The sequence below is a fragment of the Diabrotica undecimpunctata genome, chromosome 3 (assembly GCF_040954645.1).
Source record: "Diabrotica undecimpunctata isolate CICGRU chromosome 3, icDiaUnde3, whole genome shotgun sequence".
Taxonomy (NCBI): Eukaryota; Metazoa; Arthropoda; class Insecta; order Coleoptera; family Chrysomelidae; genus Diabrotica; species Diabrotica undecimpunctata.
In genome coordinates, this window is record NC_092805.1 from 57357797 (window position 1) to 57375858 (window position 18062).

The 18062-nt window shown below is 36.0% G+C and overlaps 1 protein-coding gene across 1 annotated transcript; it reads right to left on the reverse strand.

The window, feature by feature from the left end:
* Nucleotides 1-9679: 9679 nt before the first annotated feature.
* On the reverse strand, nucleotides 9680-10129 carry LOC140435803 (uncharacterized). Its single transcript, XM_072524521.1, has one exon. The coding sequence runs from the start codon at nucleotides 10127-10129 to the stop codon at nucleotides 9680-9682; it is 450 nt and encodes a 149-aa protein (XP_072380622.1).
* Between the last annotated feature and the right edge of the window lie 7933 nt (nucleotides 10130-18062).

Here is an 18062-nt window from a genome sequence, read left to right on the forward strand (position 1 = left end):
CAATTTGATAAAACAACTTATATACGATTACAATACTATACAGGTTGTTTTTACAACAATATATATAATGTGTGTATACAAAGTGAGAGAGATGAAAATGAAACTCTCATGTTCAGGTTAACGATCAAGGAGAAAAAAAAAATGAAAATATTATTTCAATCTTTTAATAGAAAAGGTTTCGTGCAGTATTTCTGCATTCAATTAGAATTGAATTCTAATGATTGTGAAGTAAAATACAGAGTAAAGCCATGTAAATTGCAATGGTTTTAGTTTTTAAAAAGTTAAAAATAAATTAAAAATTACAAATAAACTACAAACAGTGTCGCAATATTCTAAAGTAGTTACAGTGTCATAAGGTTTCGTTTATTAAAAACGGTTAAGGTTAAGACATGAATCTAGGAGAAGCACAATCTTGTTATTTATATGATATTATAGTTAATAATGTAAAAATATTTGTTAAAAATTTATTTTTCCACATTACTAATATATATACATATATATATATATATATATATATATATATATATATATATATATATATATATATATATATATAATCAATGTCATAATGAATTTGTACAAAATTAAATAAAATTAAAATATTGTACTTAGATAACTATATAATTTTAATAAGTTAAGTTTTAATGTTTTGCAAATTTGAAAATTTAATGGATTAAACTCACGTTGTAAGTTTTTATACTAGTTTTATACAATGCTATTTAATTCTAATTTCATTGTTTTACTGATACCATATTTTAGCATATCCTGAAGAAGCAAATAAATTTTGCGAAAGCTTGATAAAGAACAAAGAGTTTCACTTTCCTGCCCTATTAATGACTGCAACCCCAAAAATAAAACTTTATTTTATATATATACATATATATATATATATATATATATATATATATATATATATATATATATATATATAGATATTTATATTCTTAATGGGTTTTCATTATTCTTTGTTTCTGGTTAACTGTTACAAATTTTCTAAGTCTAATGTCTTTCTCAGGTCATTACCTCTAGGAAGCACAATCATTTTTTTATCTCTCCGCTTAACACACGAAACCATGAAGATCCACATTAAACACGGCAAGGGGAATTGTCGTTTTTTAAAATTACGCTACAATTTAAATAAATGCTTTCTTTGAACTGTCGTGGGAAATGATGACATTGTTGACTGTATTTAAAACGAAAAAAGAAACTATACTTCAGGGACACATTTAATATATAAGGAAAGTTCAAGCCATGTTTATTTTAATATTTCAGTGAGCCTGAAGCGAGCGTTATTCTTCAACGACGAGGAATGTTATTTTATTCTTTGCGAATGAAGAATTCAGAAAACTTGCATGGTTTGTCATATTAAATAATTTGCCATATAAACGTTTCATTTTTCGGGTTTTTATACTTCTCATGCTCCAGAAGAATATACGTGTGTCCTTCTTTAACCGACAAAGTATATAAGGACAAGCAGTTTCTATAAATAAAAAATGCTGATTTTAAATTCTTATTATTAGGTTAGGTGACATAAAAAATATGATTTTTTTAATGAAGTTGTCACTAGCATAACAATCATACTCTTAGTTCGATTACTCACATTTTTTCATAAATATCCACGTTTTGTTTACAGTAATTTAGACCAATTCCTGTTTTATCCTTAATTATTGTTACCACTAAACTAATCTAATACTGAGATCTGTTTAAACATAAAAAGTAAATCTTAGTTATATTGCTTAGTTGTGATTGGTTGAAACCCGACTAGTTTTACACAAGAGAAATATATGGAATACAACCGAATTCACCATGACCTCAAAAATTCAGAACTTGTTTTAGTGTATTTAAGAATATACGACTTGCTAAACTCAAGACTAGTTTATTCCTAAAATATCATGTTATTCTTTTTCGTTTAGACTTATGGTTTGTCTTGATCATAGTCTTCAGACCATGTTTTCCTGCGACGTAGATTGTCAGCTATCTCTCAACCTTTGGAAATATCTTCCTTATGACCCACAGGTAGTGGATTTGCCGTTAGAGTACTCGCCTCTATATATTTGTAACAATCTTTTTATGGTCATACTGGAAACGATTTCCTTGTCTCCTTATCTAACTTTGCTACCCATTCTGCATGTATGGTTCGATGCGTATCAGCTCTGGATAGATGTTGTACGTTAGTATAAATCTTACACTTATTTTGTATATTTCCAACTTACCCTTTGTTGTCATATATTTATTTTTTCACACAATTCTTCCCAGATCTCCCTAAGCAGCAAAATTTGAGAGAGTAATTTGGCTGCACCAGGAATGATAATCTCTTTGGATGAGCTGCTGTGGCGCACCCAGGGGGGGGTTTGGGGGTTAAACCCCCCCCCCCCAGGCCATATAAAGTAAACAATATATAAAGAATAGTAGGAAAATGTAACTTGTCTTTCACACAGAATAAAAAAAATTCAAAACGCTAATTGAATAATTAAATTACCACTTTAAATATGTAGAACGCAATAATTATTGTATAAATACACAATAATTAATACACAATAATTAATAATATTATGTTTAGATATAGATACCTAATATTAGGCTTATGAAAAAGTAGACAGAACGAGTCTGTTGCGAGTAGCATGCGCCTACAGGACTGTACCTGCGGTGGCCTTGTGGACTATCACGGGTTGTGTTCCTCTGCATGTGCTAGCAGTAGAAAAGAGACATCTCTATGAGAGAAGAAAGCATTTGACAACAGCTATAAAAAAAAGGAGAAAGGGAAATATCAATGGAAATATAGCAATAAGAGTGGAAAAACAAGGAAGATGTTGCCCAGTGGACCAAGATGCTGATCTCGAGCTTAAGGGACTGGGTAAATTGTCTGTTTTATGGCGTATCTTCATAGGTTCAGAAAGACAGATACAGATAAATGCCTATACTGCAAATATTCCTACATTGTTACACAATGCTGGAGTGTAACAGATGTACAGTGGAGAGAAACAGAATGAATAAGAAAATAGGTATGAACCCTATGACTGTAAGAGAGATGATCGTGAATATGACAGAAAATACGGAGGGGTGGAATAGTGTTCACAATTACATCCGAGCAGTCATTAAAAAGAAAGAAGAAGAAGAGAAACACCAACCGGGCCAACGACATAGATAATAGATAAGATCTAATTACTATTTTAATGGGAATAAGTCGCAATTGAAGTTTAAAATAAGTTTATAGACGTTTGAATTTTTGATATCTGATCTTGCACTGATAACTTGTTTATACTCCAACAATTAATAAATAGAAAAAAGAATAGCGGTTGGTACCGAAGTACATCTAGCCTTCATCGACCTAGAAAAGGCGTATAATACAGTTCCAAGACTTAAATTGTGGCAAACTTTACAACTCGACATTAGTCCATACCTTTTAGGAATAATCACAGAAGTATTCTGGGATAACACTACTTACCTAAAAATCGGATATAGACTATCAGAGCCAATAAAAGTAACTAAAGGACTAAAACAAGGATGCAGTATGTCACCCTTACTGTTTAATTTATATATTAAGGCAGCCCTCCAAAATTGGAAAAACCACTGCCAGGCAATGGGAATCCCTATAGGAAATGACGTACTGTTCTCCCTTAACTTTGCGGATGATCAAGTCGTCCTAGCTCAAGATTCTTATGATCTAGAATTTATGATAAAGCGTCTATACAGAGAATATTTAAAATGGGGATTACAAGTCAGCATGAAGAAAACAGAATATTTAGTTATCAATTCAGATGCAAGGTTTGAAGTGTTGGAACAAGTGGAAAAATTTAAGTATTTGGGTGCTAAGAACGGCTTGGGAGAAACCGAAATTAAACACCAAATTAATCAGGGACGTAAAGTTTTAGGATGTCTAAACTCCTTATGGTGGGTCACAACATTTCCAAAAGGAACAAAAAAAGAATAGGGTAAACCATGGTTGAATCAGTTCTTGGTTATGGCTTTGAAGTATGGACAATTAATGCAGACCTTAAGACAAGATTGGTGGCAGTTGAAATGAATTATTTGAGAAAATGTGCTAGAACATCAAGGCAGGAAAGGAAGACCAACGAATCTATAAGAAATAACATGAATGCTACAGAAACGGTCATTGACAGAATAGAAAGAAGAGATTCAAAATGGTTTGGACATCTATTGAGAATGCCTGACGAACGTTGGCCCTAAGAACTTTACAAATGGAAGCCCCCTGGAAGAAGAAAAAGAGATAGACCTCGACGCTCACGGAATGAAGGAATTAGAAGAGCGATGGAATCGACAGATTTGGAGGAGGAGCATGCCTTGGACCGGGAAGATTGGCGAAGGAGAACGGGAATACGGCGAGCCGTCTCCAAAATGTATTGTATTTACAAGTTGGATTGATATCAAACGTCAATAAATTTATTTTAACCTTCAATTGTGGCTTATTCCCATCAAATAGTAATTACAATAAAATATCATAAGAAAATAGCTTCAGAACAATAGATAAGATCTAGATAAGAGAAGGGAGTGTTCCAAAAATTATGTCAGCCTTACAGCGGCCATTTCACTTTCGGAGTACGGTACGTGCGACAGTCAATTGCGCACAAGTAAAAGAGGGTGATTTTAGTTGGTAGGCAGGATAATAGATACCTGAATCTTTGGCACTGCTATCTTTAGTTAAACTAAAACCCTACAGTTAAACTAAAACCCAAATTTTAGGAGCTCAAAATGGAGGTAGCATAAAAAAAATTTCAAACCCCCCCCCCCCACAGACAAATTCTGGGTGCGCCACTGATGAGCTGTAAATAAGATCAGGATATACTTGATGATTTCCAATCTCCTATAGGAGTGGCACAACAATAAGAAGAAGAATCTAATTTTCAGTCCTAAATTGATACTGTTTCCACATAAGATTTTCTTCATCTTAAAAAATGCAGCTCTGGCCTGTTACATACATATTCTAATTTCTTTCCTTATGTCCCAATTCTCATTTAGATTACAACCAAGGTAAGTGATACTCTTGGTTTTCTCAAGGTGTTCCCCGTAAGCTGTTACCGCTTATGGGTTGCGGTTTACTGACAGCCATTACCTTTGTCTTTGTGGTGCTTGGTCAATTCGATTTTTAAGTTCTTCATAACTACTTGCAATTAATACGATTCCACCAGCGTATCTCAAATTATCAATATTGACGCCACTGATTTTATTACTACATTGAACATTATCCAATGCTTTATTGAAAATTAACTCAGAATAGATGTTAAATATTGGTGGAGACAAAATGCAGCCCGGTCTTACTGCTTTTCGTATTTATACACCTTCAGAATTAACCGATCAATCCTGTTGTTTGCACGTTGATGCCAGTAACGATTTTTAATGATATGTAGGTCTTTATTATCAATATATACCTGCTAAAGAATGGCTATCATTTCAGGATATTTTACTTGATCAAAAGTCTTCTCAAAGTTAATAAAATACATATAAACCGGATAGCTGACATCTCTACACCTATGTACCATAACTTCTATACGAAACGATGCTTCTGTGATTTCAAGGTTATTGCGGAACTCAAACGGTGTGTCACTAAGTTGTTGTATTTTTTGGTACATTTTTGAGTGCAAAATTCGAAGAAATATTTTTAAAACATAGCTTATCACGCTAATGGTTTGGTAGATACTACATCTATTTGCACTTACTTTTTTGATATCGTTACAAAAGTCGATAGTAGCAAATCCGTTGGTATAGAGCCAGACTGATAAATTTTGTTAAAAATATGAAGGAGAGATCTTTTACCTGAACTTTCGAAGATCTTCTTTATTTCACTCGGTATTTCATCTGATCCAGTCCCTGTATTGTGGTCTGTGTTAATCTGATCTGATTGCTCGTTTTATTTCATCCACAGTTATGCCACTACTTTAATTTCTAGATCGGGTCTTTCATCATTAAACAGTTTTTCGATATACTGCTTCCATCTGTCCCTTTTATCTAAATCAGTGATAATCAGGTTGCCGTCTTAATCAACCATGTTATTTCTATCATTTTTACTAACCTGTTACCGGTTTTATGTTGTTATACATATTAAAAGCATCCTGTTTTTTCTTATTAATTCGTTTATATTATATTTTGACGTTTTAATTCTTAAATTTGGGTCTTTTATCCATTAGGTTTAAAATCTCATGGTTCATAGTTTGCAGTTGGCTGCTTATAATCGTTTTGATTTGGTTCCAGTGACTCTCGATAAATTATTGTTTGTTAATTATTCCCAAAATTGCTCTCTAAATTATTTGCAATCCATCACCTGACTATTGTTTCTAATAAAATACATTAGAAGATTGATGTTGTTTTATTCGTTCCAATTTGTTTTATTCGTTATTGTTCCAATTAAAACTTTAGATTTAATTGGACCAACAACAGACTGTTGTCAGATGCAACATCGACACAAGGACAAGTTTGTACAGATTTTACTGCTTTTTGTATTGCTCACTGATTTTTATGTAGTTAATTTGGTTTCTTATAATTTTACAAGGAATATCTGCTAGAGATTTCCACGTATATAATCTTATTTTGGTAGTTTTAAAAAAGTATTCAATATACATAGATTATATTCTTTGCAAACATCTGCGAAATTATCTTCCGTTTTATTTCAATCATCCAGTCCAAAATCTCCAGTAATGTTACCTTGCCTGCCTTTTTTATATTATCATTGGGGTCATCATAATGGTTAACTCTTTGATCTTTAGTTGGCCAGTTTTTACATATACGTCGACCTTGTCAAGTTCTTCTAGTTGACTTTCCGCTGTTGGTGCATACACTTGTATTCCTAAACTCCCTGTGAATCGTACATCATTACGATGATACCTGCTGTCTTCTCCAGAATAATACACTTCTTGATTGTTCATATTGCATTGGCCAGAATACTGAGACTTAATATATATAGTCCTTTTATCCCATTTATTGCATTATATGTTTTTAAGGTTCATATAATCTCCGCATATTCCGTTTGTCAATTCTACAACTCATGCAGAAAATTCTTAGCACCCCTGCCTCTTTTAAGGGGCACTCATACACGGGGCCAATATTTCTTTCCTCAGTTATATATGATATTTCTGGAAAAAATAGTGTAGTAATGATTCACTTGACTTTTTACACCGATGTGGGCTGTTTAGGTGGCTGCCACCGCACCAGGTACTATTCTGTATTGATTGTGCTGCCCTACATGGATTTCACTTAATTATATATATACAAGGATTTCCACAGTTTTCACTGTATTCCTTCACTCAACCGTTCTCTCCAATTTTTCCTGTTTAGCCAGTCCCCTTCCTGTAGGTTTCTTCTACTCATTGCTTCGTCCACTTCATCTCTGAAAGATCTTCGGGGTCTGCCTCTCTTTCTTCTTCCTATCGGGCTCCACTCTGTTATTCTATTTATCCACCGATTTTGGTCTGCTCTTCTGACATGTCCGTACCAGGTTAACCTCTTCTGTTCGATGTAGTCTATTATGTCGGAATTCATTCCCATTCTCCTCTTAATCTCCATGTTATTTATTCTATCTCTTCTTGTTACTCTGCAGCTTCTCCTTAGGAATTCCATCTCTGTTGCTCTTATTTTGTTTTCGTTTTTCTTCTGTATTATATATTTTTTTCTTTGTTTTCATGCTGATGTTATTATCCCATAGTACCGCGTTTAATTTTCGTATGCAGTCTCTTGTTTGTCCTAGTCTATTTTTTATATCTTCCTCCGTTGTTCCTTTGTTTGATATTATAAAGCCTAAATACTTATACTTGTTTGTTCCTTTGATTTGTTTACATTCGTCTATTTCCAGCTATTTGATTTCTGTATTCTCCGTTGTTAGGTATTCAGTTTTCTTTAGTTTTATTTCCATCCCATTCTTTGTATATTCCTGCTCCAGTTTTCTCATCATAAAACTGAGGTCATCCTCGTCTTGTGCGATCACTATTTGGTCGTCGGCAAAACTTAGCGTATATAGATATTCGTTCCTTACTGGTATACCCATTCCTTCGCACTTTCTTTTCCATGGTTTCAGGGTTTTTTCCAGGAATATTTTGAACAGGGTGGGGGATGTGGAGCAACCCTGTAGTAGTCCCTTTGTCGTCTTAAATGGACTGCATATTCTATTGCTCGTTTCGATAACTACTTCGTTATTCTTGTAGAGTGCTTTTACCGCGTTTATTAATCTTCGTGGAACTTCGATGTCTTCCATTGCTTCCCATAGCTTGGTTCTAGGTATTGAGTCATATGCCTTCTTAAGATCAACAAAAGCCAGATCGACGGATCTAATTATGTTTTCCATTCTTTTTTCTATTAGTTGTTCGACCATGTAAATGTGATCTAAGCATGCTTTCCCCGCTGTGAAACCTGCCTGGTCTTCTCCGATTTTATCTTATATATATATATATATTTCTAATTTTTCTTTTATGGTCTTTTCATACAGTCTGCCTATAGACGATATAATGCTGATTCCCCGATAGTTTACGCTGTTTTTTCTATTTCCTTTCTTGTATATTGATGTCATATATGCTTGGGTCCATTGTGCCGGTAAGTCTTCTCCATTCAGTGCTCTCTCAAACATTTTATGTATCATACGGAATAACTTTTCCTATCCGTTTTTTATCAATTCATTCGGTATTCCGCCGGGACATTCTGCTTTTTTGTTCTTTAGAGTTTTCTTTTCTATTTCTGATTCTTTGAATTCGGGGCGGTCTTCGGTTAGCAATTTTTTATAGTATTCTTGCCATTCGTTTTCTTTGATTTGACCGATCTTGATTTTCTCTGTCTTATTTCTTTGGAGCGACTTTAAGATGCGCCATGACTCTGAATTTCTCGTTCCTCCTATGTGCTGTTCTATCTCTGTGCATGTTTTTTCGCATCTTTCATTTTGTTCATTTGCCACTTTTCTTTTCACTTCTTTATTTTTTTTTCTGTATAGTTCCAAGTCCTCATAGTTTTTTGTGTTCAGGTATTTTACATGGAGTTCTTTTTTCTCTTTTATGCATGTTAGTGTGTCTTCGGTTAATTTCGTAGTTTGGTGGGTGTATTTTTGGTCCACTTCTCCAAGAGCTTCTAGGGCTGCTGTCTTCATGCAGGTTTTTATGTGTTCGTATGTTTGTTCTAATGATTCATACCGAAACTCTTCTAGCTTTTTGTCCAATCTTGGCTTATATAGGTCTTTTATTGAATCTTCTTCTAATAAATTGATTTTGAATTTCTTTTCTTGTGTTGAGCACGTATTGACAGGTGTAGCCGGAGCCGTAACTTGGTCAGACTCTCCCTGGGTCGGTTTCTGTTGGGTCCATATGAAGGGGAATTCCATCCAAGCGATTACTAGTTTGTGATCTGGGCCGCATTCTGCGCCTCGCTTTACTCTCACGTCTTTTATTTTTATCGAGCTTTCGTGGTTTAGTATAACATAATAAATAATAGACATCAATGTTCTTGTTCCTTGTGTCCAACTGTATTTGTGTATGTCTTTATGTTTGTAGAAGCCGTTTGTGATCTTTAAGTGGTTTATTTCGCATAGTTCAACCAATCTCTCCCCGTTATCGTTCATTATATCTTCTCCAAATCTACCAACTGTTCTGTCGTTTTCTTTTCTTTCTGTTCTTCCATTTAGGTCACCGGCGATAATTATTTCTTGGTTCTTCTTTCTGTTTTCGATTTCTTCTTGCAGTTGTTCTATGAATTATTCTTTTTCTGCAATTGAGCTGTTTTCTGTTGGACCGTATACTGCTAGTAAGATAATTTGTCTTTCGTATACTTTTAAGTTAAGCTTGGCAATTCTTTCGTTTATTGGTTCCCAGTTTTCGATTGCGGGTTCCCATTTCTTTTTCAGTATAATTGCAATTCCTGCTTTTGCCCTTTCTTTCTTATCTATTCCGCTCCAACAGTGAATGATTTCTCCCATTTTTTCGGTACCGTTTCCTTTCTTTTTCGTCTCAGTCATTATCATTATATCCAGTTTCATACTTTCGAATTCCGCTATTACCTCTTTGTCCTTTGTTCGCCATCCTTGTACGTTCCATATGCCGAGTGCGAGTTTTCTCTGGCTTTTCTTTCTTGTTGTTGTTGTTTGGTTAAGTTTTGAAGCTGGGATGTGGGTTACCACCCGGGGATTAATCTTTGTTTTTTTCATTTTGCCCTTTGTTTTTTCAGCCCTTGAGGTTTTTACTATGTGCCAGGTTGCTAACGCCTGACGCCAGAACCCCCTTTTGGAGGACCTAGTATTCAGCCGCCCACTCTGGGTCAGGCGCTGTTCGTAGCCGTCCACTCTGGATCAGCCGCTACTATTGATTTTATACAATCCCTAAAATCCAGGGATGCCACTTCCGCCATCCACGCCGTACCGAAGATCTTCTTCTCCGCCGTGCCTACCGTTGTGGTCTTCACCTGTATCCCTAGGCAGGGGTTCGTGTTATACCCCACAGAACTGGGTCCCAAACCTGAACTTAGTCATCTATTCATTCCGGCCTACTGAAGTAATAGATGTCCACCCCCGCGGCTTGGAAACGTCAGGTTAGAGTTACCCACGTGAGCGACAGAGAAGATGACTCTTTGCTCCGTGAGCTGAGTTAATGGGCATGTATGATTCCATACCCAAAAGCATTTCACTTAATTCAAATTCTAAAAAGCCAATTGTCGATTTGCAGGGATGCCGCTTCCGCTGATACCGCTGTTCCAAAGATCTCCCTCTCTGCCATTATCACAGTTACGGTCTTCACCCGTATCCCTGAGCAGGGGTCCACGTTATACCCCACAGAACTTGGACCCTACCTAAAATTTGCTACCTATTAACTCCGACCTACTGAAGTAAAAGGTACCCACCCCACGACATTGACACGCCAGGTATGAATTGCTCACGTGAGGGACAGAAAAGAAACAGTTCCTCTGTGTTTTGAACCGAGTACTTCGTAATTTATCTGTACAAAAAACTAATTTGACGACAACATATATTTTCCAAAAGAAAACAGTTGAGTTATAAATAAGAAATCTCCATTTGCTAATAATCAAAGCAGTTACAACTACCAACTCAAAATTATTAGGCAAAACGTCGTTTAAGTTGACGTATGTGATAAAAGTATGGGAAACAGTGGCAAATTTTAATACAGACATTATGCATATCACACATACATTAGGATTATTGTCAATATATCTTAGTCAAAAACGTCATACATCCACATTCAGAAGTAATTTATATCAAGAAAGAATTAAGTCGAACAAAACAATACAAAGATCGACTGAGGGCGCACCCAAACCATTAGCAAGAAATTTGATGCAACAATTGCGTGCAATGCGTATGTTAAAACGTAAAGTTCACTGTAATTTAGTATAATTAAATAAAAAAGTGTAGTGCTAACCGAGTTTTCCTCAGCATCAAAAATATGAGAATAAGATTAAGAGCGCCATATCAATCAATGGATATGTTCGCCGCATGTTAATGGTATATAATTGTTATAAATATTTAATACTCGTACGCTGTGATTTGTAGGGAGAACTGAAATATAAATAAAAAATGGTACGACGAACATTATTCTTAGGTTATTTTCTAACTGGAGCAAAGTTTTCTTTTATTCTATATTTATAAGAGATATTTTAGAGTTTTTTTAAAGTTAAAATAGTTAATACCACAACGTGAACATTTTGCTGCTACCTTTTTACTTAAAATATCATCTTCTTTGGGTGATGTACGCTGAGCAGCGTGTGGGCATTAACGCTGATTGACGAATGCACAGATATTCTTTTCCGCTCTTCTTATTATCGTATTGACCTCAGCTATTATCGCAGCGTATTATCGGGTATGCCACACCAGTTTTTTATGCCCCCTAACCATGAGTGTTGCTTTCGCCCAGGGCCCCTTCGACCTACAACTTTACTCATAAAAATGACATTTAGGAGATTATATTTGTTATTTCGTTAGATATAGCCCAAATACGAAACCTTTTTTATAGCCCAAATACGAAACCTTTTGCTGCTTAACGAGATCTAACAATTTAACTTTCTTAGAACCTCATCATTTGTTACATGGTCCACCCATGGAAATCTAAGCAACCGTCTGAGATACCACATTTCGAAAACCTCTGTACGATTCACAGACCTTACTTTAAGTGACCAGGTCTCACTTCTATTCATCAGGATGGGCCATATGTAGCATTTCAAGACCCGGATTCTACGAGTTAAAGGAGGTATTTGCCAACTTCAGTCAAGGCGTTTCTAGCCATTACTACTCTTATCTTCACTTCCAGGTCAAATTAACACTTGGTGTTTATTGTAGTTCCAAGATATTTAAATCTTTCAACCCGTTAAAGAGCTCTATTATTTTTTGTATTCAACTAAGCTTCCATATGAGGTTGTCTGCTGATTATATATTTGGTTTTTGCTATGCTGATGTTAAGCCCGTACTTTCTCTCCCACTCCATTTATGATATTCACTAAATCTTGTAGATAATCTATATATAGTTCGCTATTATCGCCGTACCTTTAGCATATCTTATGTTATTAATAGGAAGAGCATTGATTTGGATGCCTAATTCGTTTTGTTGTGCGAGCTGAAATATCTTTTCTACATAAATGAACATTAATTGGGAGAGAATAGGTATAAGCCTGTCTGACGCTTTTCCTTATCTCTTTTTCTTCTGTGTATAGGCCGTTGACGATCCTTAGTTCGGCTTTTTGATCCAAATATAGTTGTTAAATCGTTCCCATATATTTGTCATCGAGCCCAATTTCATTATATATATTAGATTAGATTATGTGAGGTCGTTAAGGACATGCGGCCTCACCGCACTTCGACCTATAGAGATCTTTTGTGCATACCTTAATCTAGTTAAACTCTAGAATGCCAATACTTCTGATGAAGTTGATTAGCTTCCTAGGTGACTTGTTTCCTATGTCAGAGGCGGCCAGACTGACCTCTCCTAGGAATTTTAGTCTTTTGCAGAACAGTGCTACGCAGTTGCATAGTATATGTTCTGCCGTTTCTTTTTCATTGTGACAGAAACGACAGTTCTCACTATCTGATTTGCCCATCTTCTTGAGATGATATCTCAGAGGGCAGTGACCAGTGAGAAGGCCAGTGACCATTTTGATATCTTTTTTACTCATTTCGAGAAGGCGGTTTGTTGCAGTAGGCGACACTTTTATGAGCCTTTTTGCTTGCCTTTGTCCTGGTGTGTTAGACCAATATGATCTTAGTTGATTGAGTTCCCAGGTACGGAGTTCCTCTCTGATGTGGCTTTTCGATAGTCCACAGAAGGGTTCCGGACCCTGGAATGGGGTATTAGCTCCTTCTTTTGCGAGGCTGTCAGCTTCCTCATTTCCTGCAATTCCCTTGTGACCTGGCACCCACATCACAGTTACATTGTTGCGTTCCGCCAGCTTCTTGAGAGATTGTTTACAGTCCCAAACCAACTTCGACTCACATGTAAATGACTTTAGAGCCTTTAAGGCGGCTTGGCTGTCTGATAAAATAAGGACTCTTGCCCTACGGGTGTCTCGGTTGAGACATTCTTGGGCACTTATGTCTATAGCATGTATTTCTGCCTGGAAGATAGTTGGGGCGTTTCCAAGAGATTTAGATAGCCTGAAATTGGGCCCAGTAACTCCCACTCCTGCCCTTTCATCTATCTTAGATCCATCCGTATACCATACGAGTGAACCTTCTTCCACTTTTGGTTCAATTTCTTCACCCATTTGGTGGTTTTTTATGACCACTTCAAAGGGTGTTTCAAAGTCGAATTTGACTGGCATAACATCTGTCGGCAGGTCCTTAGAATCCAATGGAATTTCTTCTAAGATTTTCAGGTGGCCAACTAGATCTCCAGGTTTCATTATTTGTGTCTGTCGCAGTTTTAAGGCGGTAGTTACTGCCTCCCTCCTTATGCAGAACTGCAAGGGACGAAGGTTCAGCATCGCCTCTAGAGCTGCAGTGGGACATGTTGACATTGCCCCTGTGATTCCCAGACAAGCTAGCCGCTGCACTTTTTGAAGCTTGGCGTTAGCTGTTGTTTGTTGTGTTTTTGGCCACCATACGAATGATGCGTATGTGACCATGGGCCTAATTATTGTTTTATATGACCAGAGAGTCATTTTCGGTTGTAGGCCCCAAGTTTTTCCAAACGTCTTGCGGCAGGTCCAACTTGCCACCAAAGCTCTGGATAAAATTTTTTCAATATGACTATTCCAGGTGAGTTTTTGATCTAGGGTTACCCCCAGATATTTTACTTCCTTGGAATAGTCTAATGTGATGCCATTCATAGTTGGAGCCTGTAAATTGTATTTACGTCGCCTTGTGAAAGGTATCAAAGTCGTTTTACTGGGGTTGACATTTAAGCCCTCTTTCGAGCACCAACTTTTAATTTCGTTAAGAGCAGTTTGCATGAGACTAGATATAGTCTGGTCATGCTTGCCTCTAATTGTAACAACTAGGTCATCTGCGTAACCTTGGGTTATAAAACCAGAATCATGCAACTTAGTGAGAAGGTCATCCACAACCAAAGACCACAACAGAGGCGATAATACTCCCCCTTGAGGGCACCCCTTTACCGCTGTCACAGTCACAGATTCTCCTCCAATACTAGCAGTGATGATTCTCGTTTTTAGCATTGACTGAATCCATTGTATTAGTGAGACTTCAATGCTCCTCTTTAATAGTGCTCTTTTTATGGATTCAAAAAAAGTATTATCGAATGCTCCCTCTATGTCAATGAAAGCGCAAAGAGCTATTTCTTTTGCCACTATTGTCTTTTCAATTCTTTCGACTAGCGAATTCAGAGCATTTATAGTGGATTTGCCAGTCTGGTAGGCAAACTGATGTTTGTGAAGTGGTTTCCTCGCTAATGTTTCGCTTCTTATGTAGTAATCTACTAGTTTCTCCATTGTTTTTAGGAGAAAGGAGGTCAGGCATATAGGACGATAAGACTTCGCTTCGTCTGTAGGACGTTTCCCCGCCTTTGTTATAAATACCACCTTTGCGTCCCTCCAAGCTTTTGGAATGTGACCTAACACCAGTTAGGTTAGGTTAGGTTAGGTTAAGGTTAGTTAATTATATATATATATATATATATATATATATATATATATATATATATATATATATATATGTATATATATATATAATTATATATATATATATATATATATATATATATATATATATATTTGTAGCACACGTCTTTCCGGATGAGTAATAGCTTAAGTCGCTCTGATCCGCGCCGTATCCAAACAATCAACCCACTAGAGATTATTCTTGTTATACTTCTTGATCGACTTGTTTTACTACTTCATATAAAAAAAAATATTTTTTTTGCTGTACTACTTGATGGTATAAAATAGTTGACTCATGATCGTTAAAACTTGTTACTGCATAATTAAATAACCCCCTGTATAACAAAACTCATTTTTAATTCTTGTGCGCTTATCGTTCCCTATTAGTCCCTGTTTGTAGCATAAAACTATTTTTTAAAAAGTTCAAAAGAATAAATGAGCTGTATGCGAGATAAAATATTTCTACATTGTTCGGCAACAGTCGTGATCGTGGCGCTGACGTTGGTATATTTGCGTTATGTGACGCTCCTACCGATAAACGCTTTTGTCAACGATCACGTGGCAGTCTCGTTGCGTCACAGTGTTTTGAACTCGCCAATTTTTATGGTACTTTAATACACCTGCCGGATGTGGATTTTCTCCAAAAATATTATTTTTAAAATTATTTTTTTAATTATAATGTCTTCTGGGGAATTTTGTTTAGAAAAATTGTTTCATGTACATTTCGTTAAAAATATATAATACAATATTTTATTATAGGTTACTAAAATTGGTTGTCTTCAACTTAAAGACGTTGAAGAAGTTGAAGACTTCTATAAATTGATGTACACAAGGCAACTCAAAGCAAATAGTAGAGAAGATCAAGTACCAGAAATATTAACAAGGAAAAAGGGAATTATCAACCAAGGATCAGAACGTAAATCACCATAGACGAAATAAAAAGCTAAGAACAACAAAACTCCAGTTGAAGATATAGTTTTCCTTGCAGCATGGCTTGAAGGAGAGCATATCTGGATTCATTTCGCATATGTCCGAAGAATTGTAACTTTCGAGATTTGATGATGGTCAGTACCTCTAGGTTCTTATTTATTCTTCTGAGGATCCCCTCATTTGTGACTCGGTCAGTCCACGGGATCTTAATTATTCTCCGATATAGCCACATCTCAAACGCTTCCAGTTTTCTGCACATATCTTCGTTCAAGGTCCACGATTCAACACCATAAAAAAGTACAGAGAAAACGTAGCATCGCAGCATTCTTACTTTTGTATTAAGAGAGAGGTTGTGACTCTTGAAGAAGGCCCCCATCCGATTGAAGGTGGATTTAGCTTTTCCGATGCGTGCTCTAATCTCCTGGTTGTTGGTCCATTCTTCATTTATTATGGTGCCCAGATAGTTGTAGTGCGTCACTCTTTCTACAGGGAATTGATTGACGTAGAGTTGACCTTCTGTTATCCTTGTCTTGCTAATTATCATAAGCTTTGTCTTCTTAACGTTTATATTGAGTCCATATTGTTGACTGTAATACTTGATTTTGTTCATAAGAACTTGAAGGTCTTCTAAGTTGTCCGCAAATACTATGGTGTCACCTGCATATCTGATGTTGTTTAGCCGGTAACCATTTAGTAGAATACCTTTTTCAGTTTCGTGAAAAGCTTCAATAAATATTCTTTCAGAGTACAGATTGAAGATTAGATGAGACAAATACAGCCTTGCCTAATTTCTAATTATTCTCAGATCTTGGTTGTTAATTCCTGCTTCTTTTAGTATTTGCATCCTCTTGGCGTGCTGTACTCGATCAAACGCTTTCTCGTAATCAACCAGACATACGTATACGTCCCAGTTGACGTCTCTGAATCTCTGGAATAAGACTTGTATTGAGAACAAAGCCTCTCTAGTTCCAACAGCATTTGTGAACCCGAACTGGTTGGGGGAAATTTGACTTTCACACAGCTTGTAGATTCTCTTATGAATTATCTTTAGGAACAATTTTAGGAGATGACTCGTGAGTACGGTAATCTTCGCATTTTTTGGCTCCTGGTTTTTTTGGAAGTGCAATAAACTCAGATTTCAGCCATTCTGTTGGTATTTCTCCAGAGTTGTATACGTTGGTGAATATATTTGTGATAATTGCTATTGATTCGTTGTGTATTAGTTTGAGTAGTTCTGCTTGTATATTATCAGGGCCTGCCGCTTTGCTATCCTTTAAGTATGTTATTGCGGAATAAACTTCCTGCTGTAATATTCTTGGTCCATCATTTACCTCTTCTTCTAGCTCAAAGGTGTTATCTCTTTGGTCTTCAAATCGTTGTTCTAGATATTCTTTTCACGTTCTTATTTTACTCTGTTTGTCCAAGATGATTTTTCCGTCAGAATCAGTTATATTTCCTATCTGCCTTCGTCTTAGTCCCCCTGTGAGTTCTTAAACTTTCCTATGTAAATTGTAGCTACCGTTCTTTGACTGCAGAGTCTCAATTTCTTCGCATCTTTCCCTTGCTTCTTTTTCTTTTGCTTCTCTGATTTTCATTCTTATTAATATATTTATGGTTTTATATTTGTCTGGGTCATTTTTGGCTTCTCTTCTCTCGTCCATTAGTTTTAGGATATCATCTGTCATCCATGATTTTTTCTTCATTAATCTATCTGTCTTTAAGTGCTTATCCTTTACATTTTGCACTATTTCTCTAATATGTTTGATCGTTTGTTCTTCGTTCGATTCGTCTCTAATTGCAGTCACTTGCTCGTTTAACGTCGCTTGGACGCTCATTCTCGTATCAAGGTCTTTCAGCATACGTAGGTCGTATGATATTGTGCTTTCCTTTTCTGCACTGTTTTGAGTTTGACTCGAAATACTCCCACCAGTGGGACGTGGTATGTCTCCAAGTCTGCTCCAGGATGTCTTGACAGATGTTAAGCTATTTCGGATTCTTTTATTTACTAAAATGTAGTCTAAGGTACAAATTATCTAAGGTACATATATTGTACAGAATATTGATCAAACGGAAATCAGATTTAGGTCTTTTGTGAT